The 27,457-nt window shown below is 43.6% G+C and overlaps 1 protein-coding gene across 2 annotated transcripts in view; it reads right to left on the bottom strand.

Moving 5' to 3' along the window:
* The window catches only part of GNA12 (G protein subunit alpha 12), a 120,040-nt gene that overhangs the window by 67,877 nt on the left and 24,706 nt on the right, over positions 1 to 27,457 (bottom strand). For both annotated transcript variants that reach the window (XM_082362857.1, XM_082362858.1), the window contains exon 2: positions 1,590 to 1,805. In XM_082362857.1, the coding sequence (XP_082218983.1) occupies positions 1,590 to 1,805 (216 nt within the window). The remainder of the gene's footprint in view (positions 1 to 1,589; positions 1,806 to 27,457) is intronic.

Raw genomic sequence — 27,457 nt, 5'->3', positions numbered from 1 at the left:
GGTTAAACCTGAATGAGGTCTACGGGTTAATTAACAGTACCGTACCAACGTCAGTTTCCCGCTTTTGACGAGCGTGCTACGACTGTGTAAGCCGTGAGCATCAGGGGAGATCAGGTGAAGAGCTCATGGAAGCTGAACTGAGGATTATCAGGCAGACTGTGCAGAACCCCGGAAATAAATGAGAAAACTACACGTAACTCATTAGTAAAAAACTGGCAAATGACAGGACTAGGCATTTCCCAGAAGAGGAAACACATACAGCCAATACGTCTAGGAAACGTCAATTAAACCCTAAGGAGATACTATAAAAATATAGTGTACTTTGGCTCCTTCGGCTAAAAGGAGATTCTTAAAAATTTTTGAAGTCTGATAACACGAAAGACTGGCCAGGATGAGAGCAACAGGAGCTCTGCGCTGCCGGCAGAAGCACAACTGGTATAATCACTCTGGAAAATAACTTGACATATCGTGTCTATTTGGAGGCATATATGCCCTACAACTGGCCAATTCCCCTGCTTGGTATATGTCCTGGAGACCCCTGAACACGTGCATCTGGGGGCGCACGGGAGAGAGCGCAGCAGATTTGTTTGTAATAGCAAAACACGGAAAACGATTCCAAAGTATATGCACGAGAGAACGGATGCATCCGAGTATGCCCACACAATAGGATAGCAGACAGCGGCGAACATGAAAGGACCACAGCCACATGCGCTGCATGAATAAATTTCAAAATACTGGGTGAAAAATGCAAGTCACGGAAGAATACATACAGGATGAAACCATTCATGTAAAGTTTGAAAATAGGGAAAACTCAAGACTCTTTTTAAAAAATAAATACATAGTATGGCAACATCATAACGAAAGGCAAGGGACCGGTGACTTAAAACTTGGGAACCTGTTTCTCAAGGGCAAAGGGATGTGAAGGTCAGTGCGATTTCTGGACACTCCAGGGGGTGCATTTATATCAGCCGGGCACATCTCTTCTAGTTATAGGAGAAATATGATACTCACCTTCATATACAGTTAATGTTGAAGGATACTCAGGAAAAAACCAGAATGCAAACAGGCTAAACACCCCAAATTTTCTGTTTAAAGACTCATCCTAAATGAAGCTAAGTGACAAAGATGATTAGGCTTTGTGAAACTTTCAGACCTTAAAATAAAAGGAAAGAATCCTCAGGGAACAACTTAGAAGGGTTCAGATTAGCTTCCCAGGCATAGATCTGAAAACATTCATGATTTGCCAGGCAGGACCCATACTTCACAGCTGGAAAGTTCTCTTAAGGACGCATTAATTTCCTGCTATGAACAAGATCTAGAAAATGTGAGCTCCTTGAGTTACACCAATCTTGACTATTTTAAGAATCCTTCATATTCCTTGAACAGAAACATTTATCTAGCCTGAGTGAATTAATTTTGTTCCTCTCAAACCATTTAGATGGCTTAATTAGCCTCTGTTATGTGTTTCCGTTCTTAAATATCAGGGTTTAGAGCAACTTACACCTTGCCTGTACTTTTACAGTTTTTAAAGGAAATTCTACCACAGGTCAAGAACACAGTCGTGTAGTCCAGACAGAGGGCTCACTCACCAGCTGAAACTCGCTCCTCCGGCTGAAAGCTTCCCTGATGCCAGAATCCCTCCAGAGCGCGCTCAGAGCAGGTACGTACAGCTGAAAGGTGGCAGGCTCCACGGGCAGCCCTGCTTTGTTCTCAAAGGCCATGAGGAACATCCCGTGCTTCTCATTTTCAGAACACTGCCAAGGAATACCAAGCTTGTCTCGTGCATCAACCAGAACCCTTGAGCCCTAGGAAAGAAAAGAAATCAAAAGGATTTCATTGTGCTGCAAAGGCTAAATCACAACAGAGAACCTCGCTGTGGGCATTAATCGTCATACAGCAGGAAACTCACAAGCTGCAGCCAGGATTTGTCTCTTGGTTTGTTTTGTCCTGGCATGAATGTCTTGCTCCCAGGAATGTAACTATTAAGACAGACGGACACACAGATCACATCACAGGCCTGCCCTTTGCTGTCACTCATTTGAAAAGGTCCCGGAAGGCAGAAAATTGAATGGGGAAGAAGCAGCAACAAACCCAGCAAAGTGACATTTGAAAACGAAGCGTGAACCACGTCAGTGAAAGGGACAGTGTTTTAAGACAACTACAATGGTAGTACTACAGCTGCCGTCGTCACTGAAATCTGGCAGCTCCTCCACACCAGAGGATACACTGCTCATCCCACTTAAAAGGAGTGGGAATGCAAACACACAGGCAGTCACGAGGCGGGAGGAGACCGAAATGGACACAAGGCAAGCGGCCCGCCCACTGGAAACAGGAGCTGGGGGATCACGTTCTAGATTTGTGATGATGAGAAACTGTTTTTCATTGATTTGCTTATTTCCCCACTGTTAAAAATAAAGTTAGGATTTTCTGCCTTTTCCTTACCTCACTGACAGGGTCAAGGGGACAGAGAAACAGCCTAAACTAAAATAGTATTAGGGAAAGTGGCCAAATTGTGGAAAACACTGTCGTGGTGAAAACTGCCTCCCTGGGCAGGAAGGAAGTAGGTCTAGCCCATCTTTCTCAGGTTAGGGCTTCAAAGTTAGCAACACAGCATCTAAGGAAGTTTCTGAGCTCTTCTGACGGGACCCCCTCAGTACTCCCTGGCAGCGTCAGTACTGGATGAGCCAGAGCAGAAGGGGCCCTCCCTACCTGGAAAGGCCTTGGCTGGCTCCGAGTGGTCTGGGGGACCTGGAACGATGGACAGCAGTACCCTGTCCCCTAGCACAGAGAACGGCAGGACATCACTGCCCAGCTGGCAGTTACTTTTTTTAAAACAAAGAACAGCCTTGTTGGAGTATAAGTCACATAACATACAATCCCCCATTGACACTGTGCAGCTCGATGGTTTACCCCAAACCAGGGCAAAGGAGACGAGTCCGTGCTGCCTGCCTCTGCTGTAGCACCTGCCTTGAACCACCAAGGTGAGTGGTAATGGTGACCAGAAACTAGCTACAGTCTCCCCTCCAGACCCAGGGAGCCGCACTGCCTGGTTAGAGATGTTCCTGTGAGCTCCCTCCTCGGGGTCCTTGCCCATCTGCCACTGGTGACCATGGCCAGTCCTTCTGATCCACAAACTTGTTTAATGCTTCCCTGGGGCGAAGCCCTGACATAGGCACTGTGGGAAAACAAAATGCTTATGAAGCAATGTCCGAGCTCTGGACACTCAGAATCTGGCTAGGGAGACAGATATGTGGATTTAAAAAATTAACACCCACTAATAATAAAAACTCTCAGAAAACTAGGAATAGAGAGAACTTCTTCAACTTCATAAAAACATTGGCAAAAACTCTACAGCTAACACCAAAATCAATGGTGAAAGACTGAACGCTTCCCTCTAAGAATGAGAACAAGACAAGGATGCCCACTTTTATTACTGCTATTCAGCATGGTTCTAGCCAGTGTGGTAAGGTGAAGGAAAGAAATATAAGGTACATGGATTAGAGAGAAAAAAAATAAAACTAAGCCTATTTACAGATGAAATGATGGTCTACGTAGAAAATCACAAGGAATATACCAAAGAAACTCCTAGAATTCAAGTTCATTCAGCAAGGATAGAGGATGTAGGATATAAAAATCAACCTACAAAAGTCACCTGTCTTTCTATATACTAGCAATTAACATATGGAAATTGAAATTTAAAATGCAATACTATTAATAATCACACAAAAATGAAACACTTAGGTATAAATCTAACAAAACATGTACAGGACTTGTATGCTGAAAACTATAAAATGTGTTGATGAAAGAAATGTGTTGATGAAAGAAATCAAAGATCTAATAAATGGAGGGACATACCATGTTCATGGATTGGAAGCATCAACATAATTATGATATCAATTCTCTCCAAATTGATATACAGGCCTAACAATTTCTAAAAAACCCCAGCAAAATCTTTTATGGATATAGATATAACTATTCTGAAATTTATATGGAAAGGCACTAGATTAACTAAAACATTTGTGAAAAAGAAAAACTAAGGGGGAGGAATCCAATTTCCAGATTTATTACATAGCTACAGTAATAAGCAAGACTATGCAGTATTGGTGAAGGACTAGACACATAGATCAATGGAACATAACAGAAAACCCAGAGATGGTCCCACATAAGTATGGTCAATTGACTTTTTTGAAGATCCAAAAGCAATTAAATAAAGAGTAGCCTTTTCAATAAATGATGTTGGAGGAATTGGATATCCATAAGCAAAGGAAAAAAAAAAAAAAGACCTTGACCTAAACCTCACACCTTATACAAAATTGACTCAAAACGTAAAACTACTTCATAGGAGAAAAACTTCAGGACTTACAACTTGGCGAACAGTCCTTAGACATGACACAAAATGCATGGTTCGTAAAAGAAAAATATCAATAACCTGGACTTCATCAAAATTAAAGCTTTTGCTCTGCAAAAGACTCTCAAGAAAATGAAAAGACAAAAAAAAAAAAAAAAGAAAATGAAAAGACAAGCTAGGGACTGGTAGAAAATATCTGCCAACCACATATCTGAAAAAGGACTCATATTTAGAATATACAAAGAATGCTCAAAACTCAATAGTTAAAAAAACAAACAATCCAGTTGGAAAGTGGACAAAGACATGAAGAGTTGTTTTCACCAGAGAGCACACACACATCAAGTAAGCAGATGAAAAACAGGATGTCCAAGTTCACTGGCCATCAGGGAAAAGCAGACTAAGACTTTGATGAGACATCACTACACGTCTATTAAAACAGCTAAAACAAAAAGCAGTGACAACACCAAATGCAGAGATATGTGATCTCTAATACACTGCTGGTGCAGATGTAAAATGGGACAACCACTCTAGAAAATAGTTTTTCAGTTTCTTAAAAAAATTCAGCATACGCTTAACATACAACCCAGCAACCTCACTCCTGGGCATTTATCCCAGAGAAATGAAAATTTATGTCCACACAAAAACCTGTGCAGGAATGTTCACAGCAGCTTTATTCACAATGGCCACAAACTAGAAACAACCCAGATGTACTTCAATAAACAAATGGTTCAACTGTGGTACCTCTGTACCATGGAATACTATTCAGCAACGAAAAGGAATGAACTACTAAAGCACAAAACTTAGATGGATCTCAAAGGTCACATACTACGTGATTCCATTTATATAATATGCTTGAAGTGAAAAAATCATAGGGGTGGAAAACAAAATTAGTGGCTGCTAGGGATTAGAGCTGGTAGAGGAAAGAGGGTGAGTGTGACTCAAGAGGGGAGGGGGATCTCTGTGGTGACAGGGCAGTTCTGTATCTTGATAAGCAGCGCTGGTTACACAAAACTACACAGGTGATAGTAAGTCTCAGAATCCCACACATACGTTGTACCAATGTCAGTCTCCTGGTTTTGATATTGCACTATAGATACATAAAATGTAACCACTAGGGGAAATTTCCTGTGAACCTATAATTATTTCAAAATAAAAGTAAAATAAAAAAGTTAACTAGCAATTACAGCGATATATGTTCCAATTACATGGTGTGGAAAGGGAAGGTTATTAGAGGCCGAAGGAAGAGAGACTGGTAGGAAGAGGTGAGGCTCAGAAAACCCTAAGCGCCGAATAATTTCAACAAGTGGCAACAGTAGATCAGAACCTACCCAGAGGGGAGACAGGGCTCAAATCAATCCTCAGCTCTCCTTCCTCCCTGTCCCCTCCTCCACCCATTCCTGCACTCTCTCTGGCGACATCACCCCGACTCCCCCCGCCCCAGAGGACAATAGTGAAAATGTTCGAGAACCATGGAGACAAAGATGCTTCACATTCTCCACGTTACGCGCAACAGCAAGCATCCGAGCACAGAGAAGGGAGAAGCGATTTCTCTGGTGAGCTTCTAGGCAAAGCGTCATAGCACCTTTGTGTGAATCAGAGGAAGGTTCCCGCCGGCTGGGCAAGGAGCTGGGTCAGGACTTCAGCCCCACCTGCCCCCGAGTCAGGCAGCCAACACACCTACCATTCATGATGGCCCTGCCTGCACGACTCAAATGCAGCACCTCCGACCTGACACAAAAGCTATCTTTCCAGTGCTCTGTTTACGAGTTAAAAAGTTTACTTCCCAAGGAGCACACACAGCCCTACTCACGGGTTAAAGCGAGTCTCTACTCCCTCGGGAACTGATGTCGGAGGCAAAGGCAGGGAACCAAACAGGCCTTTAGAAGCCTGAGCCGTCGTTTACCAAGACTGCTTTCAATGCTGCACAGACCAGGCCTGCCCTAATTACTGGGGTGAACATAGGTTTGGCTTAAAAAAGCCCGGTGTATCCAAAAGCAGCCTGTGTTCCCACTGCACACTGCCACCCAGGCAAGCTGGAACTGGTCCAAATTAACTTCACCCAAACACGAAGAAAAGGCTCCTTATTTCTCTTTTTAGAAATTCAGGGAAATTGGCAAAACTGCTGACCAACTCTGAATTCTACCAGTGAGCCATAGTCCATTTTCTATACCTTACTCACTTCATTTGGAGGGAAAGGGCATCAAGAAAAAAAGACATCTCTCTTTTGCCCTTATTTTAAATTATTCTAGTCAAAAACTACTCTCTGTTAACTTTCTTCTGAATCTCAAAGCTGAGCTCTACGGAACTTTTCTACTCTGGGACATCTGCTTAAAATCTGAGTCCGCTTTTTCCTCCTTTTCAGCGGGAGCTTAACGTCTTTGGAAATGTTACATTCACTGTATTTTGCAGAAATGATAGTTATATATATCCCCGTCATGATATAGAGTTGCTAAGTCTTAAAAAATACTAATACAGGGCTTCCCTGGTGGCGCAGTAGTTGAGAATCTGCCTGCCAACGCAGGGGACACGGGTTCGAGCCCTGGTCTGGGAAGATCCCACATGCTGCGGAGCAACTAAGCCCGTGAGCCACAACTACTGAGCCTGCGCGTCTGGAGCCTGTGCTCCGCAACAAGAGAGGCTGCGATAGTGAGAGGCCCGCGCACCGCAATGAAGAGTGGCCCCCGCTTGCCGCAACTAGAGAAAGCCCTCACACTGAAACGAAGACCCAACACAGCCAAAAATAAATAAATAAATTAAAAAGCAAGTTAAAAAAAAAATACTAATACAGCAAGCATAAAAAGCCTATTTAAAAAGCCCTTCTTTCAGTAACAGTGTTACTGAAGTATTAATTTTTTCAATAACCATACACTTATTCAGTTGCCCAAATATAAAGTATTAAGCAGATTGATGACTTCATCTCAATACTATGTAACACTTTAAACTGTTCAAAGAACACATTTTTTTTGAATTTTATTTCATTTATTTTTTTATACAGTAAGTTCTTATTAGTTATCTATTTTATACATATTGGTGTATATATGTCAATCCCAATCTCCCAATTCATCCCACCACCTCCACCCCCCCGCCACTTTCCCCCCTTGGTGTCCATACGTTTGTTCTCTACATCTGTGTCTCTATTTCTGCCCTGCAAACTGGTTCATCTATACCATTTTTCTAGGTTCCACATATATGCGTTAATACACGATACTTGTTTATCTCCTTCTGAATTACTTCACTCTGTATGACAGTCTCCAGATCCATCCACGTCTCTACAAATGACCCAATTTCGTTGCTTTTTATGGCCGAGTAATATTCCATTGTATATATGTACCACTTCTTCTTACTCCATTCATCTATTGATGGGCATTTAGGTTGCTGCCATGACCTGGCTATTGTAAATAGTGCTGCAATGAACATTGGGGTGCATGTGTCTTTTTAAATTACGGTTTTCTCTCGGTACATGCCCAGTAGTGGGACTGCTGGGTCATATGGTAATTCTATTTTTAATTTTTTAAGGAACCTCCATACTGTTCTCCATAGTGGCTGTATCAATTTACATTCCCACCAACAGTGCAAGAGGGTTCCCTTTTCTCCACACCCTCTCCAGCATTTGTTGTTTGTAGATTTTCTGATGATGCCCATTCTAACTGGTGTGAGGTGATACCTCACTGTAGTTTTGATTTGCATTTCTCTAATAATTAGTGATGTTGAGCAGCTTTTCATGTACTTCTTGGCCCTCTGTATGTCTTCTTTGGAGAAATGTCTATTTAGGTCTTCTGCCCATTTTTTGATTGGGTTGTTTCTTTTTTTAATATTGAGCTGCGTGAGCTGTTTATATATTTTGGAGATTAATCCTTTGTCCGTTGATTTGTTTGCAAATATTTCCTCCCATTCTGAGGGTTGTCTTCTCGTCTTGTTTGTAGTTTCCTTTGCTTTGCAAAAGCTTTTAAGTTTCATTATGTCCCATTTGTTTATTTTTGTTTTTATTTCCACTACTCTAGGAGGTGGATCAAAAAAGATCTTGCTGTGATTTATGTCAAAGAGTGTTCTTCCTATGTTGTTTCCTCTAAGATTTTATAGTGTCTGGTCTTACATTTAGGTCTTTAATCCATTTTGAGTTTATTATTGTGTATGGTGTTAGGAAGTGTTCTAATTTCATTCTTTTACATGTAGCTGTTCAGTTTTCCCAGCACCACTTATTGAGGAGACTGTCTTTTCTCCATTGTATATCCTTGCCCCCTTTGTCATAGAATAGTTGAGCATAGGTGCGTGGGTTTATCTCTGGGCTTTCTATCCTGTTCCATTGATCTATATTTCTGTTTTTGTGCCAGTACCATACTGTCGTGACTACTGTAGCTTTGTAGTATAGTCTGAAGTCAGGGAGTCTGATTCCTCCAGCTCCATTTTTTTCCCCTCAAGACTGCTTTGGCTATATGGGGTCTTTTGTGTCTCTGTACAAAGTTTAAGATTTTTTGTTCTAGTTCTGTAAAAAATGCCACTGGTAATTTGATAGGGATTGCATTGAATCTGTAGATTGCTTTGGGTAGTATAGACATTTTCACAATATTGATTCTTCCAATCCAAGAACATGGTATTTCTCTCCATCTGTTTGTATCATCTTTGATTTCTTTCATCAGTGTCTTATAGTTTTATGAGTACAGGTCTTTTACCTCCTTAGGTAGTTTTATTCCTAGGTATTTTATTCTTTTTGTTGCAATGGTGAATGGGATTGTTTCCTTAACTTCTCTTTCTGATCTTTCGTTGTTAGTGTAGAGGATGCAAGAGATTTCTGTGCATTAATTTTGTATCCTGCAACTTTACCAAATTCATTGATTAGCTCTAGTAGTTTTCTGGTGGCATCTCTAGGATTCTCTATGTATAGTATCATGTCATCTGCAAACAGTGACAGTTTTACTTCTTCTTTTCCAATTTGTATTCCTTTTATTTCTTTTTCTTCTCTGATTGCTGTGGCTAGGACTTCCAAAACTATGTTGAATAATAGTGGCAAAAGTGGACATCCTTGTCTTGTTCCTGATCTTAGAGGAAATGCTTTCAGTTTTTCACCATTGAGAATGATGTTTGCTGTGGGTTTGTAGTATATGGCCTTTATTATGTTGAGGTAGGTTCCCTCTATACCCACTTTCTGGAGAGCTTTTATCATAAATGGGTGTTGAATTTTGTCAAAAGCTTTTTCTGCATCTATTGAGATGATCATATGGTTTTTATTCTTCAATTTGTTAATATGGTGTATCACATTGATTGATTCACGTATATAGAAGAATCCTTGCATCCCTGGGATAAATCCCACTTCATCATGGTGTACAATCCTTTTAATGTGTTGTTGCATTCTGTTTGCTAGTATTTTGTTGAGGATTTTTGCATCTATATTCATCAGTGATATTGGTCTGTAATTTTCTGTTTTTCTAGTATCTTTGTCTGGTTTTGGTATCAGGGTGATGGTGGCCTCACAGAATGAGTTTGGGAGTGTTCCTTCCTCTGCAAATTTTTGGAGGAGTGTGAGAAGGATGGGTGTTAGCTCTTCTCTAAATGTTTGATAGAATTCACCTGTGAAGCCATCTGGTCCTGGACTTCTGTTTGTTGGAAGATTTTTAATCACCGTTTCAATTTCATTATTTGTGATTGGTCTGTTCATATTTTCTATTTCTTCCTGGTTCAGTCTTGGAAGGTTATACCTTTCTCAGAATTTGTCCATTTCTTCCAGGTTGTCCATTTTATTGGCATAGAGTTGCTTGTAGTAGTCTCTTAGGATGCTTTGTATTTCTGCAGTGTCCGCTGTAACTTCTCCTTTTCATTTCTAATTTTATTGATTTGAGTCCTCTCCCTCTTTTTCTTGATGAGTCTGGCTACATGTTTATCAATTTTGTTTATCTTCTCAAAGAACCAGCTTTTAGTTGTATTGATCTTTGTTATCGTTCTCTTTGTTTCTATTTCATCTATTTCTGCTCTGATCTTTATTATTTCTTTTCTTCTACTAACTTTAGGTTTTTTTTGTTCTTCTTTCTCTAGTTCCTTTAGGTGTAAGGTTAGATTATTTGAGATTTTTCTTGTTTCTTGAGGTAGGCTTGTATTGCTATAAACTTCCCTCTTAGAACTGCTTTTGCTGCATCCCATAGGTTTTGGATCATCATGTTTTCGTTGTAATTTGTCTCAGGTATTTTTTCATTTCCTCTTTATTTAGTGATCTCTTGGTTATTTAGTAACACATTGTTTAGTCTCCATGTGTTTGTGTTTTTTACGTTTTTTTCCCTGTAATTGATTTCTAATGTCATAGCATTGTGGTCGGAAAAGATGCTTGATATGATTTCAATTTTCTTAAATTTACCGAGGCTTGATTTGTGACCCAAGATGTGATCTATCCTGGAGAATGTTCCGTGTGCACTTGAGACGAAAGTGTAATCTGCTGTTTTGGGATGGATGTCCTATAAATATGAATTAAATCTGGTCTATTGTGTCATTTAAAGCTTCTATTTCCTTATTAATTTTCTGTCTGGATGATCTGTTCATTGGTGTTAAGTGAGGTGCTAAAGTCCCCCACTATTATTGTTTTACTGTCGATTTCCTCTTTCATAGCTGTTAGCAGTTGCCTTATGTGTTGATGTGCTCCTATGTTGAGTGCATATATGTTTATAATTGTTATATCTTCTTCTTGGATTGATCCCTTGATCATTATGTAGTGTCCTTCCTTGTCTCTTGTAACATTCTTTATTGTAAAGTCTATTTTATCTGATATGTGTATGCTACTCCAGCTTTCTTTTGATTTCCGTTTGCATGGAGTATCTTTTTCCATACCCCACTTTCAGTCTGTATGTGTCCCTAGGTCTGAAGTAGGTCTCTTGTAGACAGCATATATATGGGTCTTGTTTTTGTATCCATTCAGCGAGCCTTTGTCTTTTGGTTGGAGCATTTAACCCATTCACGTTTAAGGTAATTATTGATATGTATGTTCCTATTACCATTTTCTTAATTGTTATGCGTTTGTTTTTGTAGGTCCTTTTCTTCTCTTGTGTTTCCCACTTAGAGAAGTTCCTTTAGCATTTATTGTAGAGCTGGTTTGGTGGTGCTGAATTCTCTTAGCTTTTGCTTGTCTGTAAAGCTTTTGATTTCTCCGTCGAATCTGAATGAGATCCTTGCTGGGTAGAGTAATCTTGGTTGTACGTTCTTCCCTTGCCATCACTTTAAATATACCATGCCACTCCCTTCTGGCTTGTAGAGTTTCTGCTGAGAAATCAGCTGTTAACCTTATGGGAGTTCCCTTGTATGTTATTTGTTGTTTTTCCCTTGTTGCTTTCAATAATTTTTCTTTGTCTTTCATTTTTGTCAATTTGATTACTCTGTGTCTCGGCGTGTTTCTCCTTGGGTTTCTCCTGCCTGGGACTGTCTGCCCTTCCTGGACTTGGGTGGCTATTTCCTTTCCCATGTTAGGGAAGTTTTCGACTATAATCTCTTCAAATATTTTCTCAGGTCCTTTCTCTCTTCTCCTTCTGGGACCCCTATAATGCGAATGCTGTTGCGTTTAATGTTGTCCCAAAGGTCTCTTAGGCTGTCTTCATTTCTTTTCATTCTTTTTTCTTTATTCTGTTCCGTGGCAGTGAATTCCACCATTCTGTCTTCCAGGTCACTTACCCGTTCTTCTGCTTCAGTTATTCTGCTATTGATTTCTTCTAGTGTATTTTTCATTTCAGTTATTGTATTGTTCATCTCTGTTTGTTTGTTCTTTAATTCTTCTAGGTCTTTGTTAAACATTTCTTGCATCTTCTCTATCTTTGCCTCCATTCTTTTTCCGATGTGCTGGATCATCTTCACTATCATTATTCTGAATTCTTTTTCTGGAAGGTTTCCTATCTCCACTTCATTTAGTTGCTTTTCTGGGGTTTTATCTTGTTCCTTCATCTGGTACAAAGTCCTCTGCCTTTTCATTTTGTCTATCTTTCTGTGAATGTGGTTTTCCTTTCACAGGCGGCAGAATTGTAGTTCTTCTTGCTTCTGCTCAAAGAACACATTTTTAAGACAACTTATAAATCCAGCAATTTAAACTTTTAGTCAAAGAATAGCTTCCCTGTCTGCTGGGGATGTAGATTTGCGGGTATGTGTGTGTGTGTGTGTGTGTGTGTGTGTGTGTGTGTGTGTGTGTGTGTGTGTGTTTGGTTTTACTGGACGAAGACCAAAATCTGCAAATCCTGATTAACTCGTTTCAAAATAGATTTTGTTAGTTTAGCCCCTAATCAAACCAAATCTTTTTAGATTAGTCATTCCTTACTAAAATCTTCCCACAATAAATACTAAAGCTAAGAAAGATGTAAAATGCTAGTAGATCAAATGAGCTTTCTCTACAGAATGAAAGTTACATGAAGAAAATGTTAAGGTTTTGCATGTTCACCCAATTAGATAACAGCATATGTACTTGGAAAGCTCTGTTTTTGTTTTTTTTTTAAACCCACTAGGCTGAGTTGTTTGCCTTTGGCCAGCATCCAAATAAAAGAAATGCTGCCAGAAATGTAAACAGGATACATTTCTTTAAGTTAATGAGTCCAGCAAGCAAAGGCATACGGCTCCTCTTAGTTTCTCTCTGAGGCTGGAGTGGAGGCTACCTTCTAATTTAGAGGTCGGAGAAAAAGTGAGGAAGGGGATGCAGCAAGCAGCAAACCAGTCACCAGAGCGCCATCATTTCTACGACACAGAGCTGGATGGCCTCCCGGGCCAGGGTCCCGTCCCCACTACACCTCCTCCTCCTGTGAGCTTTGGGAACAAATGCATTGTTCTCATAGAACAGACTGCCCCTCACCACGCCCCGCCTCCCGGAAAGCCACCTACAGAGCTCTCCCTGCAGCCAGACTGAAGGCTGCCTGGCAAAGAAAAGCGCCAGGCAATGGGGGAAAGGCCAAAGAGGTGCTCGAAGTGGCGCCTGCTCCGAGAGCTTCCAATACCATCACAGGAGTGGGGCAGAGCAGCGGAAGCACAGGCCAGAGGTAAACACCACCATCGGGTAGATGAAAGGTCTTGGGACAGTCGGAAATGTCACATCAGTGAGAGGAGCAGGTTAAAGCCAGACTGTGGCGAGCTAAGAAGTCTGGAATTTACTCTGTAAGAAGCAGGGAGCAATCAAGGCTCTGGGAAGGAGCAGGACAAGGTCAGGGAAGGAGCAACTGCAGGTGGGGAGGGCGCTCAGAAGGGACGCCGAGGCTCTCACGTACGGAGATGACGCACAGGGAGATCTAAAAGCGGAGAGCACGGGATGGCTCGGGAGGGGTGAGATTTGGGTGAGTTTATGACAAATTAAATTTAACAGGACAATGGGAAATCCAAGGCAAAATTTTCAGGAAATAGATGGAAGTGCAAGAAAAATTCTAGGTGTAGGAAGTGCACGGAGAAGCACCATTAGCTCTTTTTTGCTGCCTAGAAAAGGTTGGTTCTCCTAGAAGTTTAAAAAAAAAAAAAAAAGAAAGGAATTCCGCATCAGTTCAGAATTCCTCAGATCTCCTAAACTGGAATGTGAAAATCCACGCTCAGTTTCAGAACTCAAGAGCCAGCTGACTGGAGGCTTGTGAAGTCATCTCCTGGTGCCGCGAACCGACCAACCTGTCTCTCATCCACCCTTCCAGGTGTGTGAGCACTGGAAGCTGCTTGACTAAATGATTCACTGAACGTTATAAAGACAAACTGTGGTACGAGGGGAAGTGAAGCCTTCCTGTTATGTACAGAAAATATTAAAGAAACTTGAGAATAAATAAATACTAAGTATCATTCCAAGGGGAAAAAAATTCCTGCAAACACTACAAACAGGTAACACAGCTTAATGTGATAGTTCAGGGTTTTCAAAATTCAAGTTGGGACTCACATTGTGAAATAATTTAGCAAGAATTAAAAAAATAAAATACAGTGGTAAATATCTGAATAAACTGTAAATAGTAAAGGTAAGTGCTTCATTGAATTTCCGTTTCAATTTAGACAGATATGCTGATATACAGAGAGATATATATGGATGGGGGTGTGTGTGTGTATTAGCTCACTTCATCTTTGTGACCATGCGAGGTACGTAGTATTGTGCCCATTTTACAGAGTAGAAAATGGAAGCTCAATCACCCAGCCACTGAGGGTGATTCAGTGACTCTCAGGCTAGTGTTTTTTCATCTATATTCTCTTCCTCTACGGGTGTGGCTGGGGAGATAAGGGAGCAAAGAAAGAGGCAGGGGGTTGAAGTTGCCCTGTTCGCTGTTTTTCACACAGTTGACAGCAGGCACTGAGGCTAGAACCATCTGAATTAACCTTCCATGGAAACAGTGTTTCTGGTATTCTCCAGAATTTTTTTTTTTAAAGCAGTAAGTAAATCTAGAAGTATGGGATAAGTTGCACGCCTGGCTAAATTAGAGGAAATTTAGTAAGTTCAGATTCTACTTTAATCTCCAAACAGTAAAAAACCTCATATGCATTATCTTGGCACAGAATTAGAAGAGGCTGTGGCCGCTCTGTCCAACAGAGAGGCCCCCGGCCACCCGTGTCTGGTGGGCAGTGGAAGGGGGCCAGTCTGAATTCAGATGTGTTATAAATACATACTGGATTTCAGAGACTGACTATGAAAAGATAAATGTATTTTATCTTTTAATATTGATTACATGTTGAAATTATAAAATTTTGGGTAGTTTAGGTTATTAAAATATATTACTAAAATTATTTTTGTGTTTCTTTTACCTTCCTTAATGTGGTTAAAGTACATATGTGGCTCATGTTACATTTCAGTACAGTATGTTACAATGTTGGACAGCATTGTTTATGGGCACATTTCTTAAAATGGAATTTGTTTCTGATTACGAAAATATTTTTAGTGTAGAAAATAGAGGAAACATAGAAATGCATAAAAAAGATAATTAAATCCTCAAAAATATCACTAACTAGAAATAACTTTTGTTAACATTTTAGAATGTTATCTGTATATAAATTCTCTTTGTGTGTATAAACATTTTATAAATCTTTAAAAACACTTCAAGCAATATATCAAACATTTCCCCATGTCATTAAATATTTCAAAACGTCGAGGTTTGTAATTGCTGCACAGCAATCCAACACTGGGACGTACTAGAATTAAACTGATGCCCCCTTGCTGAACACCTGAATTGTTTCCAATGCATGGGAAGTGTGAACACACGTCAGGGACTCCCGGGTACAGACGTATCTGCACATACCTGACTCTTCTCCTGTGACAGATTCCTAGAAGTGGAACTGCTGGGTCAGAGTATGAACACATTTTGAGGAGTCTGATAAATATTACTAAACTGCTCTCCAGAAAGGCTGTACTAATTTACACACTTATATTTGGTAACTCTTCATTTTCCTTTAATTTTCCCCAAGTTTTTTTTTTTTAATTGGCCTGTTTGCTTTGCTAAACTTGTCCTCCAGTAATATTTACCAGTCACATTCTCAAACCATAGCTCCATGAGAAATCACAATAATTAGCAACTGAAAATGAAGCAAATTTAGGGTGTGCGTACATGCATGCGTGCGGTGTGTGTATACTGATAACCAAGAGTTAGGGGAAAAAAATAGAAAATTAATAGACATGTGCCTTCTATATTTCAAATAAGCTTTTATATAAGTATTCATTTTCCCCTCTAAGTCCTATTAATAACATGAATAAGTAATAAGCTAAATAAGTTAATAAAATAAATGAATGATAAATAAAATTAATTAAAATAATGGAGAAGATAAAAATAAAGTAACCATTACTAATAAAAATGCTTGACTTTCCCAAGCACGTGTGACGTCTAAAGTCTCTCACTTCCAATCAGAGAATGTGGATCAGTCAACACTTCCAATCAAACATTTTACTTCAAGGCATAAAGAAGAATTCAAAACATTTAGTCCGAGTTCTTAGGAGAAGTTTCCAAATCAGGAGAGCCTTGAATTTGATGAGAGAGTTAACATTAATTTGTGTCTATATAAACAGAAATCCCTTGAAATAATGAGGCCTAAGAGGTGGTGTTAAGAGGGGAAAAAAGAGCCTGGACGACATGTCGGCTTGTTCACTGCCCCCACCTCTCCCATCTGAAGCTGGCTCAAAGACTGACTACAGAGAAGCTAAAAGAAGATAAAATGACTACTGCAGACTTCAATTACTATGCCACACAATAAAACTCAACGGTAACATAAACGGCACCGAAAACACACTCGGACATGTCAGCGTTAGGCAGACTTGCACTGAACTGCTTTGACACGGCAGCGTTTCAAGCAAATCAAGTCTTAGGAGCTGAGCAGAATCGGTCATCGCAGAGAGGAGAGGGCAGCTATTCAGCTCACGAAAAAGAGCCCTTAGAACATGACAAACCCGCTCTCGTGCCCCACGGAGGAGTACGGAAGAACAAGGTCAAGGTGCCTAAAAACTCTCCTATTATCTGGGCTCTTTCCTTCATCCTGCTCTTTAGAACCTCTTTATAGACAAGACCAGTCGTAGTTTAGGGAGCAAAAAATGAAAATCTTAATTTATGCCTTAATTAGCACTTATAGAGAGCCAAGAGTTGGTCTCCACAACTTTCAATACATACTTCACGTTCATGCATTTCCTTCTCACTCGTACCGACGTGGACAAGACGTGCTGTGGCCTCTGACACCGGCACGTGGAGCACACACGGCAGCAGAGTTCAGCAGGAGACTTGGCAGGACGCAGGCTCTGCCACCTCTGTGCCTGTGGAAAAGTGACTTCAGGGCCCTCTGCGGGTCGCCAAGGCAGGGGCCGAGAGACCTACTTGCCCTTGGAGCCTGCGCCTACCCCTGCAGGCCGGCACCCACAGCGGCCACCCCGGGAGGCCAACGTTCACAAGGGGTCGAGAGGGCCTGTGCTGGACAGAGCCGGGCCACACGCCCGCAGGACAAGCCTGCAGCACGGAGCAATAAGCACCACCCCTGCTCCCGTCGCCCGGCTGTCAGCAAGTGCTCCGGTGCCACCTTCAAAACAGGTCTAGAGCTTGACCGTTTCCTGCCACTCCCTCGGCTATCGCTTTGGTCCGGCCACCGTCGTCTCTCGCCTGGATCACTGCAAATCTCCTAACTGGTCTCCTCATGTCTACACTTGTCCCCGTCAGTCTGTTCTCAACATACGTCACTTCACAGCACTCTTTGCCCAAACCCGCTCTCATCAGAGGAAAAGCCCAGAAGGCCTGATCTGGCGCTGTTACTTCTCTGACCCCATTCCTCCTGCTTATCTCCCCTGCCTGCTCCACGCCAGTCACATGGCCACCGCACTTCTGCCTCAGGGCCTTTGCACTTCTGGTTCTCGATGCCTGAAACCCTTCTGCCCTAGATAGCCACACAACTCACTTCTGTCTCCTGTGAGTCTTTACTCAGACGTCAGCTTAGCAAGGCCTTCCCCGGCCATCTTCTCCTCCACCTGCTCCCACCCCATACCTCCCCTTCCCATCCCTTCCGTGCTTCTCATCTCGCGAGCGCTTCCTGCTGGCCAGCTAGCGTACCTGACAGTTCACTCGTTTATCTGGTTTATTGTATTTCTCCCCCACTGCAGCGCGAGGCCCCTGAGGAAGGCTCCTTTGTCTGCTTTGCTCACTCCCGTGTTTCCAGACCCCGCCCACAGATCTACAGATGTGCACAGGATAAACACACAGATCTCAGGTTCTTCGTCTGCTAAACAAGGGGAACAGTCCTTTCTATCTCCCAGTCTGCAGCGAGGAACATCTGAAGCAAGAGATATTGTATATTAACAATTAGATTTGCCTTGTACCAAAATTGGTCAGACAGTACATGAACCAAACATCATTAGTCATTTCAATTTATTTCTCTCTGGAAATCTCACCACATGAGGAACCATTATTGAGGTTAATACACTAATACTGGCCCATACTTTATTTGAAAGCAATTCAGTTATATAATAGGTCTGGAAAATTCCTTTTAAAACGATCTCCTTTTCATATGTCAAAGATAAAAGAAACGCCTGTTTACAGGAAAAGTTCAACCAAAGAGACAGCTTAATTTACTGTAACAAGTAAATTAAATCTGCAAAGTGACAGTTTAAATAGAAGCAATTTTCACACATATGTATATTACTTCTTTTTTTTTTTAAAGGAAAACAACATTTTAATACAACCTTTTCAAAATGATTTGAAATGTGCTAGCATCACTGGAAAAAAACTTTCAATATTTACCCACAACATGAATTGATTCTGATTGGATTTTTGGTCTAATTTTTAAAGGTAAATAATGAAATTTATAGGAGAAAACTATGGAAAACATCCCTACATTTTTTTTTTTAAGTGTCCTTTTTTTTACTTCTTTTAAAAGCGTACAGATGCTTTTCTGGTTAACACGATACAAGTAATTCTTTAACAGCATACTGAATTTGAAGCAGCCTTCCAGTACGATGCCTTCTCCTAGTCAACAGATACGATAAATACAATCACTTTCTTGTAGGGAGAAGTTCTGACATTAGAAAGGGATCAACCCCAGGAGTGGAAGGGATCTCTTGTGAAATATCTAGCTTAAATTTTCAGGGTTTGCTGCAATGGGTAAAATAATAGAAGTAATAATAATAACCATATCATTTCCTTTAGGAGGAACTTAGGATCCTAATAATAAGAATAAGAATAAGTTGGATCCCAAACAACAGATCCTAGCAGTCGCTGGAAAGATAAGGAGAAAAAACTGGGGAAGTGGGGCCCCAGGGAAGATCTCATTCACAGGGACACCGAGGCAGCAGCTCAGCCTTTGTCGACAGTAGGTGCAGAATCGGAAGAAAGAGACTTCTTGTGTAGTCAAGTGGCGGGACTCCATCCTCTACAACCAAAAGAGATGAGAATTTGAAAGAGAGCACAGACTTACTGAAAGCCCGAGCCTGAAGGCCCCGGGCTTGGCATATGCAGGGGGTGTCCCAAGGGCCGGGCAGCACTGGCACCAAGAGATCCAGAAAGGAAGGCCCAGCTCCCACCCGGGCAGGGCTGGCTCTGCCTCGGGCAGTGCTTTCCCTCGCCCCGGCCCCAGGCCCGCGTGTTCGGAGGTGACTCAAGCCATCTTACATGGAAGACAAACTGGACCTCCATTCAGTACACGTCAGCTGCTTCATAGTCCTCAGATAAACTTTATATAATGACCATTAGAGTAACTGTTACCAAACTTTTGTTTACTATATAGACTTCTTACAAAAATCATTTGAGAAGAGACCTCCAACTACAATCAATGTACCTGAAAGTGCACTGCCCGTACGCCACAGGCTCTAGAGTAGGAAAGAAGACTGTAAAATGAGAATTATTTCTATTGATAGGCTCCCAATGAGCTACACTCGATTCGATTCTGTTCTGCCAGCCCTGAGGGCCTGCTGTGCCAGCAGGACGGGAAGCAATGCTGGTTTCTAACAGTCGACAGAGTACTCCAGCTGCACACACGTGCAACAAGTGCTCCATCGAATGGATTCAGATCACTGGTTCAAAGACAGTCCAGCAGGTCACACACAACACCAACGTCCACTTCCTAAAAAGCACCTTCCATCGGGAACCAGGTGAAGTCACATTTTGCTTCCATATAAAACCAAAGGAAATCTGGTATTTAGCACCTAAAGCATTCGTTATTTACAGTGTGGACGGAACCTCCCGGAAAGTTTCCCTAGCAATGCGATGCCCCAAGACAAAAAGGCTTTCAAGTGCTCAACAGAACCAGCATTTCAGAGCATTCTTCATCAGAAACTCCCAAACTGAGTTAATCCTTTTGTTACTAATTCTGTGAAAAAACTATTTTCAGTTTTCAAGTAAGGAAGAATACTTCCTTAAAGACCCACATCTGCTTTTCCTCAAAATTATGATAAATCATTCAGACAGTGTTTTTCTTAGCTTACTTTCTTTTTCTTTTAAAGCTGCTAAGACATTAACAGACAGTCCTGAGGCCTTCGTAGTTTGCTAAAACCGGGTAACTTCATGCTCCTGAGCAGCCATGCCCAGTTTCTACGACTTCTACCAAAGCCACATGAATGTACGGACATTTATCATGAACCTCAAGGTCCACCTAGATAATGGGGGGTGAGTACAGAAAAGACAAACAAAAACCCCACAAAACCTCTACCCCTAACTAATGATAGAGTTGGCAAATGAAGTAGTTACTCAACATTTTTAGATGGGTTTAAGGATAAATACATATATAAAAATCAAAAGAACTTGGTACCTTTAAAGTGTAATTGCTTTGTCCCAAGTAAGAAGAGGTTACAGCTCTAAGATGAAAGGAAGTTTTAAAATTACAAATATTTACCAGCTTTGATGAAGCAGAATGCTCTTGTTCAATAGGATGACGCTTTGTATTTTCCTATTATTTAAAAAGTAGATGATGCCCACAGTACAAACTTCATCAGGTACAAAAGGTACCCGGCGACAAGTCTCCCGCCTGCCGGGTCCTGCCGCCTCGCATCCCCTCCGCAGGGGGACACGGCAGCCCTGGTCAGCAAAGCATGCTGACGGGTCACAGACACCGAGGAGACCCCCTGTCCGATGCACGTGAAGCAGGCGGGTAACGGGGACTGACTGACCTGCTGCACCTGGACAGGACGAGGCTGGATGAAGTGACGGCGGAGAGCAGAGGCGGCGGGACCAGACAGGAAGGGAACGCAGGGTGGAAATGGAGCCCGAGGACCAGCGTGCAGGTAGGGTCTGACTGCACTGGACTGAGCCCAGACAGGACTGGAAAACTGGGACACACCGGGATGAGCGAGAAGACTCTGGGATGTGAGGCCCAGGCTGTCCCTGCCCGTCTGCGGGCTCCTCGGGGCCTGAGGAAGACCCGCGGCACCCAGGCTGGCAGCGAGCCTGTGTTCAGAGCAGGCGGACGGGCAGCTCCCACCCGCTGTCCCGACTCACGTGAGCCCACGCTCGTCTTTAGGAATCCCAAGTACCTGAGTTAAAGACAATTAGTGCAGCAGAATAAAGACCCCTCTCGACTTTGTCCAAATTCACAAATAAGGTCAGAGTCACAGCCTGAAACTGTCAGGGGATTTCTTCTGCAAACTTAAGTCTTGAATATTCAGGAGTCGCCTTCTCATTGAGGCCTTACCTGGCCACCCTATTTAAAACCACAGCCCCACAAGATTCCTCGTTTCCTTTTCCTGCTTTTTTCATGGCCCAGAATTTCACAGAAGGTCAGAGCTGGAACGACCTCCAAAAGGGGCTGCGTCAGGTCCCCCTGCAGGTGTGAACCCCTTATAATTAACAGCCTTCCAGCTATAAACGGCTGTCAGACTCACTTTCCGGAAAGGACTTCCTGACTTACCCACAAGCCCCCTAAGCACGCTTCCTGCGTCCCCGAGGTGCCCGCGCTCACCTGTACCTCTCAGCAGCTGAAATGACCTCTGTGCAGCCCCGTGAGGCCACCTGCTCTCTGAGCGCAGTGCCTGCGACACAATGACCTTTTACTTCTGGAGCCTAGCGGACAGTGGGCACTCTGATAGAACGAAGCCATTTCTATCCTGCAGCCTCGGTCCCATTCAGTTCATCCAAAGACACCAGGTGCCAGCACTGTGGCAGCCACCGAGGCTGCAGCAGGGATGGAGACAGAGGGGCTCCTGCCCGCATGAAGCCTCCTTGAGAGTGGACGAGCATTCCAAAGCGCAACTCAATAGAAAGTGAAACAAACTGCAACCCAGCCCTTGCGACCTGGGCTCTAAAAGGAAATAAATACTCAGCAGAGAGAAGCGTAAAGGAGGCTGCTGTCAGCACGGTGGTCAGGGAAGGCCACTTAGGTGCCGTGTAAGCTGACCCTGACGACAGGAAGGGTCTTTCCTAGTGGAAGGGAAGCAAAGGCCCTGCGCTTAGCATTTTTGAAAAACTAAACCTCAGAGAGGCTTGGAGCTTGGTGAGCGAGGGGAGAGGGCGGAGGGTGAGGGAGAGGGCGTTCAGTCAGTCGTGAGCTGTATGTGCAGGGCCACAAAGGCAGCGAAGGCTCCCTGGGGGTCATCTGGATTTTTCCTTGACCACAGTTCAATTATAAAATGTAATTCAGAACCAGGAGAAATTTAATGTCAAAGTGTCGTTTTATCAAACAATCTTTGAAAGTTAGCCAAAGTAAAAACTCAGAAATGGCACTGGGATTTGGGATGGTGGGTTTCTGGGTTATTAGTTTATCCAAGTTAGAAGGCAAGGCTCTCTCACAATCGGTCAAGAAGAAAACAAACGGAGGATCCTGAGTACGCACGCCTCATTGCACAGCAGGGGAACCAGGCAGGGACTTCAGGAAGTTGTTCCTATTTGCTGGCAAACTGAAACCTCTAGCATTCACCTTTATTCTGAGGTCACCTGAGGCCCCATCTTCTTCTGAGATGAACTTCGGTAAGCGGGCTGCACATCCCAACAGCAAAGGGTAAATGAAAGTTTCTCCCCACGCCCGCCTAGTCTGAGAACCACCGGAGGGGAGGGACCGCTGCTCTGCCCGCAGTGTGGACTCCTGGCCCTGGCTCAGAACTAGGCAGACCCTCAGCCTGCTGTGTCCAGGGAGGGGGCAGGTCGGCAAACTACGACAGCCTGCGGGCCGAATCCATCCTGTTTCCTGTCTGGCTTGTGAGCAAAGGATGGTTCTCAGAGATGAATCTCTGCATTTGATTCAATGGTAAGAACACTAACTCTGAACCCCAATTAAGTGAAACGTTATCCCCACAAAAGAATGAAGTTATCAATAAAATCTGTGGACATTTGTTTTCTTTCTTGTTACACGGGTACCTAGGTAATATCCCTGATATTGACCCCTAGCCTCCAGAGCCTAAAACACTCTCTGGCCGACTTCCGCAGCTTTGGCTTCTCCCCTCCAAGGCAGTTTATCTGACGTTAAGACCCTTCCACCCCGAGTGGGTGATCAGAATCCTCTCTCTCAGATCAGTGCTTCTCAGGCTCGGCTGCCCGTCCATCACCGGGGAGCTTTAAACATCCTGACACCCAGGCTGCATCCCAGGCCCATGAACTCAGGGTCTCTGGGGGTGGAGCCCACGGTGGGCACTTCCGAAAGCTCCTCAGGTGACTGTACTGCCCTGACTGCTGCCGACCTGAACTCGGAGGGGCAACCCACTCACAGGGGAAAAATGAGCGATTCCTGTGTCTCGGCATTCCCAGTCTATGGCCCAGTGATTATCTTTGGATGATTTCTCCTTGTGTTAATCACGTCTTCTACTTTCTGTATTTATGATGCTTTGACATCTTAGGAGACTTGCTAATCCTGGAGAGACTGCCCCTTCCGGGCGAGCTAATTCCGTGCCACAGGGAAAACAACCGGTCCAGAGCCCATCCTCCCGAACCACCTTCTCTCTCTGGCTTTACACTCCAGGAGGCAGGGTTCCTCTGGCCTCATCGCCCAGCGCCAGGTACTGGACAAGCAGGACCACCCCCATAGCCAGGGGCCCACCGCGCCATTCAACCCGAAGCTGCTCCCCCTGCCTTGCCCACTCCTTCCCACAAAATACCATAAAGGCTCCTGCCAGGCTCCTCCTACCCCCTCTGCCTCCAGACTGACCCTGGTGCCCCCCGCATGGCCCTGCATGATGTGCTGGGCCTCCTGTTTCTAGGCATCTGTCAGTGTAGACTTCCTCCTTCAAGGCCACCGCTTCCACGTCTGGGAGCCTTTTGACTCCTGATTAAAACAAACCCTGGGAGTGTTCCCTCTCACCCCTCTGCTCCCATCTGCAGTGCAGGGACTCAGCTAGTCTCCCCAATCTGTCTACTCAAGCACATACACAGTGATTTTTCATGATCTGAAATAAGGACTGTGGTTTCCCGGTTCATTTAACAGCTTTGTTCACTAAGACTCTCCGTAGAAGCAATATCTGACATATTTGAGAGGCAACAGTCCAGTAAAGCTGGAATAAACAACATCCAGTGAAGGTGCATAGAACTGACCCAGCAAGTCCACACCCAAGCGTACACTCCAGAGAAACTCTGGCCACAGTGCATTGCAGACACGGACAAGGACATCCAGTGGGGCACTGCTGGTCGCAAAGAAAACAGAAAACAGCTAACTGTGCGCTACTAGGGAACGGATCACAAACCGTGGTCATTACTTCGATGGCTAAAATGAACAAACTACATCAGTACGTGCCAACGTGGACAGGATACAAACATACCGCTGAGCAAGCCAACGTTCTAAATGATACACTCAAAACGATACCACTTACATAAACTCTTAAAGAGACATAAAATAAATATATGTGTGGATTACGGATACTCATGTAGGTAGGAGAAGTATAAAGACACAGACTGAATACACACAATTCAGGACAGCAGTTGCCTCCGGGGAGAAAGGTAGTAGAAGCAGAGGTCCTAACAAAAACGAAGCGAGTGTTAACTGAACCCTCACCGCGTCCAGGCACAAACCCAGCAAGCATCAACTCATTCAGTTCTTAGAACTACTGTGAGACAGGCACAATTATCCCCGCTTCACAGATGAAAAAACCGAGGCTGGTGAGAAGACAAAAAACCACTTCCAACGCTCCCACCTCATCAGACATCCAACAGAACGCGCTGGACGCCTGCGGTCCTCCCCAGGGTTCCCACCTCCACTCTGGCCCACACTCCCACCGCCCCAGCCCCGTCTACGTTCCCCACTTAGTAGTACACAAGAGCGACCCTTCTAAAATCCTAAGTCGGATCATTTCGCTTCTCTACTGAGAGCTTCCCAGTGGCCTCCCGCTGAACTCAGTTTTAAATGTGACATCCCTGGCACGGCCTACAAGACTCTGTGTAGGGCTTCCCTGGTGGCGCAGTGGTTGAGAATCTGCCTGCCAATGCAGGGGACACGGGTTCGAGCCCTGGTCTGGGAAGATTCCACATGCCGCGGAGCAACTAGGCCCGTGAGCCACAACTACTGAGCCTGCGCTCCGCAACAAGAGAGGTCAACGATAGTGAGAGGCCCGCGCACCGCAATGAAGAGTGGCCCCCGCATGCCGCAACTAGAAAAAGCCCTCGCACAGAAACGAAGACCCAACACAGCCAAAATAAATAAATAATAAATAAATTAAAATTGAAAAAAAAAAAAAAGACTCTGTGTAACTTCCCCATCCCAGCCACCCCCATCTCCGACTGCTCACCCGTCTACACCCGCGTTGGCCTTTCTTCTCTCCGACCCCACCCCACCCCACCCCCACCCCACCCCCACCCCCGGGGGCACAGCCCAGCCTCCAGGCTTCCCAGACCCGGTTCCCTCTGCCTGGAGCACTCTTTCTGCAGACAGCAGGGTGGCTCACCTCCTCGCGGGCCTCTGCCCTCCGCCAGCGGCTTCATTTCCAGACCTGCGCCCACAGTTAGTTATGATCTGCTCATGAGGGGACCACCCTGGCCTCTTCCTCACAACTTCATAAAGAGGAAACTGTTGCCCCATTTTAATCAACACAGACAAAAATCCCACGGGAAACACATTCTACAAAAATGTCAGGTAAGTGAAAGATGCTCCCTGATTTTCTGAGTAACATTCCGCTTATTATAGGCTTGAGAATTTTGTGAGGATTCTTAGATTGCGGATGTTCTACAAGGACAGGCCGAGAAATAAAATCACTCTGATCGCTCCAACTTTATTTCAGCAGCGGGAAGCCCACTGCTTCCGGTGGCCGGGGGTCCACGTCTCGGTGCCACCCCACGAGAGAGCTCACGTGAATGAACCAGCCAACCAGCACCGCCTTCAGCCGTAGAGCCCACGGCGTGAGAAAACGGATGGCAGTCTCCAGCTGACAGCGAGCGAAGTCAGACCCACGTGTTTTCAGTTACATAGAATAATGAATAGAGAGCTGCTACCCTTGAAACTCCCAAACTGTATGAATGACTCTATCTAAGGGAACGACTGTTGCAACTCCTGACTAACTCACTGGGTGGCCCCGAGCAAATCAATTCACCCCCGAACAACTTCCCCGGTGGGTAACGGCAATTCCTCCAGTTATTCTATTTTCTGAGTCCTCTGCTCCGCGTTCCCCTCCACCTTGGCACGAGAGCTGGCTACACACAACCAGGTAAGCTCTTTTTCTTCCCTTGGCAAGTCTACAGGCCCAGGGTTAGTTGCCAGGAAACACAGGGTTAGATTATCTTCCTGCTCAGTAGAATCCTGACCTTCATGTACTTAAAACATGAAAAATATTTTGTTTTACAAGATCATCAAAATTAAAATTTGGTTTTCAAGTTCTTTCAGACTTTCTTCCTCTTAAAGTGTGTATTCATACAACCAACAAATATCTGAATGCCTACTGTGTGCTGGTGCTACACCAGGCCTGAGAGATACAAGGGCGTGCGACCAGGTCCCTGCAAGCCCGCCCAGGTCTGATATTCCAGGGTGCACCCAACTAGAAGAAATATGTACAAATGGAACACACACATGAAAATTCAGAATGACACCAAAATTTCTTAATCCAGTTAAAAAAGATTAGATTGTATTTACTCAGCTTTCCTATTCTCTGTTTTGACAATTTTTTACTTAAATTACAAATTCTGAAGCTACTACCGGAAGCTACTTTTCCTTTGAGATGTTCTCCTTTGTGGGTTTTTTGTTTCCCTTCCCAGATTTCACTGGGACAATATTCTCAGAATTCAAAGACAATCTACCTGCCTGACCTAGCATCTGCAGAGTGTCCAGTAACCAAGAGTGGTTAATTCTGAATTACGGGGCCTTAGCCCTGGTGCACTCTGATCTCCCAAGTCTAAGATACATCTTAGGAAGCCCCTAGTAAAGATCAAAGACAGTGACTTGCAAAGGAGCGGAACAAAATTAACATTCTCAACCCTCCCCATCTCCAAGATGGTCTGCTAAAGCCACTCCTAAAAGCACTGACTTAAAAGATGCTATAGGAATTTATCATCAGGCTTCCTAACGTCCATCTCCTGACCTCGTATTTGCCCGAATTCAATGCGGTTTAAGAGATTAGAAACAACACGTTTTTCAGGAACACTGCCATTACCAGTAACTGCTATAGCTTTGAGAAAAGTAACTTTTTTTAAAAAAATAATTTTTATTGAAATATAGTTGATTTACAGTGTTGTGGGTTTATTTGGTTTTTTGGCTGCATTGGGTCTTTGTGGTGTGTGGGCTTCTCTTGTTGAAGAGCACGGGCTTCAGTAGTTGTGGCACGAGGGCTCAGTAGTTGTGGCTCACGGGCTC

Source organism: Balaenoptera borealis, assembly GCF_965194805.1.
Source record: "Balaenoptera borealis genome assembly, chromosome: 16".
Taxonomy (NCBI): domain Eukaryota; kingdom Metazoa; phylum Chordata; class Mammalia; order Artiodactyla; family Balaenopteridae; genus Balaenoptera; species Balaenoptera borealis.
The sequence above is the reverse complement of the archived record's forward strand: the minus strand, read 5'-3'. Positions and strand labels throughout refer to the sequence as shown.